General features: G+C 32.7%; 1 protein-coding gene across 1 annotated transcript; it reads left to right on the top strand.

Annotated features, from left to right (window-relative positions):
* The first annotated feature begins 704 nt into the window (after positions 1-704).
* On the top strand, positions 705-1,970 carry LOC131850593 (succinate dehydrogenase [ubiquinone] iron-sulfur subunit-like). The gene has a single exon (XM_059200882.1). The coding sequence runs from the start codon at positions 742-744 to the stop codon at positions 1,642-1,644; it is 903 nt and encodes a 300-aa protein (XP_059056865.1). The 5' UTR covers positions 705-741; the 3' UTR covers positions 1,645-1,970.
* Positions 1,971-2,565: the final 595 nt, after the last annotated feature.

The raw sequence follows: 2,565 nt of genomic DNA on the forward strand, positions 1-2,565 counted from the left end.
GTCCTAAATATTTAAATTTGGCTACTCTATTAATAGGCACACCATACAACATAATTGGTGGAATTGTAGGATTTTTACCACCTAAACCGAAAAACATAAATTCGCTTTTATTTGTGTTATATTTCAAGCCATGTTTCATGGTATACTGCTCACAAACATTTAACATTTTACGTAGCGCACTAATCGATGGATGGATTTAACATTCTAGCTTGATGTAATTTTCAGGTTGATAACTTTAATTTTTCTGTAGAAATAAGCTGCTATTTTACTTTTACAAAATATAAACCTAAAAAAGTAGTCTGTTGTATTATGTTAATATATATTATTAAAATGTTCTGATCAATGTCACAACACAGAGTAATGGAGACATAGACAAACAATACTACTGTTATTCTTATATGTAAACACAAGAAAATAGCAAAAAATACAAAAACGTATATCACACTTGGCTATATATATATCTAAATTATAAAATATAACAAAACGGTAAAATATAATGTTCAAACTATTAAATTTTTATAAAATGATAAATAACATGTAGTTACTTACATGAGAAACTTTATAAAAATTTTAATACACAACCTATATATTTTTTCTCTTTTCAAAAAAATATTTATGTTCTACTGGCATATTGACAGATACATATTACGATCACGTCATGCCATCTTGAATCACTTTCAATACAGTATTGGCTTACTTATTTATTCAATAACATTTACAAAAACATTTTAACATATCGCGATGTCATCTAAAATGTTATGCAGACGTATAAAAAACTCAACAGACATATTTCTAAGACAATATTCCATAAAGAAAGATGAAACAAAACAGATTGCACCGAAACCAGCAAAAAAACCCGTCGATCCTCGCAGAGTTTTCAAAATCTATAGATTTCCTGGTGTACTATGCAAAGAGGAGCCAAAAGTGCAAAGCTATGAATTAGACGTTAGTACATGTGGCCCTATGTTATTAGATGCTTTGATAAAAATAAAGGATATGGACCCTACGTTTACGTTCCGAAGGTCTTGTCGAGAAGGCATATGCGGTTCTTGCGCTATGAATTTGCAGGGTCACAACTGTCTTGCTTGCGTAACAGAAATTCCTCCAGAGAAAACAATATCAGTTTACCCCTTACCTCACATGTACGTTATTAGAGATTTAGTGGTTGATATGACACATTTCTTCGAAGGATACAAAAGTATACGGCCGTATCTTATCAGGAAGAATGAGAGACCTCTGGGCCAGAGTCAATATGCCCAAAGTCTTAAAGACAGTTTGAAACTGGTTGGTCTTTATGAATGCGTACTATGTTCCTGCTGCTCAACAGCTTGCCCCAGTTACTGGTGGAATGGAAGGAGGTTCTTAGGTCCAGCGACACTGCTACATGCTTACAGATGGATCATAGATTCCAGGGATGAAGACACACAGCAAAGATTATATGATTTACGAGATGATTTCAAAGCTTTTCGATGTCACACCATAATGAATTGCACATTGGCATGTCCTAAAGGATTGCATCCTGCTATGATGATTGCTAAGCTAAAAAGATTGATATCAGCATTGGATAAGAAACCACCACCAGAAATGGATGCGATGAAGTTTACGCCTGGAGCGGGGCTCAGTGACTGTACTAAGAAATGTTAAAGATGATGTTTGATATTCATTAAATTTAAATTGTTTTAAAATTGGAAATTGATATTTATGATTTATTTTATAAATATATATTACTCTGTACTTAAGCATTCTGTATATCTGTGTGTGTCATATTTTGTATTTCTTTTATGTTAACTGCATGTGACTCCTCTGGTTTTTCAGGCGCCCATAGTCTACGGTAACCGTTCACCACTATGTGGGCATTACTTGTCATTACTGTGGTATAAAAAGAAGTAATAAAACGATGTTACTTAATACTCTGATACTTATAGTAATAAAACTAAAATGTGGTAAGATACCATGATTTTTATTAATTATACGTATAAATAATGACCGTGTCAAATTTAAAATATTATATGTTGCATTGTTTATTGTTTTATATTAACAAGTTATTGGCAAGCACTATGAGAAAAGAAATAAAAATATATTTGTCTTGCAATCAATTACTCTAGTGATTGACTATAATATTTTTCACCTGACAGCAAAGAAACACCTTTGCCTTCGTCTACAAATACTATTTAAAGGGTCGAAACGAATCTCTCACACACGCAGCCATCCCTGAAAAAATGTAATCAATCATGTTTACTGATGGATTGATTCGACGTGACAGTACAAACTGCTAAACTAATATCCGTTTATTTACAATATACATTTCAAACCTTATGTCAAAAGTGTTAGAGTGTAATATGTTTTGTAAATAGATAGAACAGATCATTTTTCAAGATTATCTTTCGTATCTCGCCACCTCATCACAGAATAACACGGATTATTGTCAACACACAAAATGGCAGGAAGAGTTATACTTTTTGGTGGGTGACATAACCTCTTTTCGCTAGATAAATGACTCGTTTACAGCCTGATTTTTTAATGTAACTGGTATGCCAAAGAATCTGTTAGTCCGCGTGATGGTAA

The sequence above is a fragment of the Achroia grisella genome, unplaced genomic scaffold (genome assembly GCF_030625045.1).
Source record: "Achroia grisella isolate CSIRO2021 unplaced genomic scaffold, CSIRO_AGI_Agris_v1 utg777, whole genome shotgun sequence".
Classification (NCBI taxonomy): domain Eukaryota; kingdom Metazoa; phylum Arthropoda; class Insecta; order Lepidoptera; family Pyralidae; genus Achroia; species Achroia grisella.

Excerpts from the sequence above, each read along its gene's own strand:
- LOC131850593 (XM_059200882.1), top strand. The coding sequence starts at position 742 with ATGTCATCTAAAATGTTATGCAGACGTATAAAAAACTCAACAGACATA.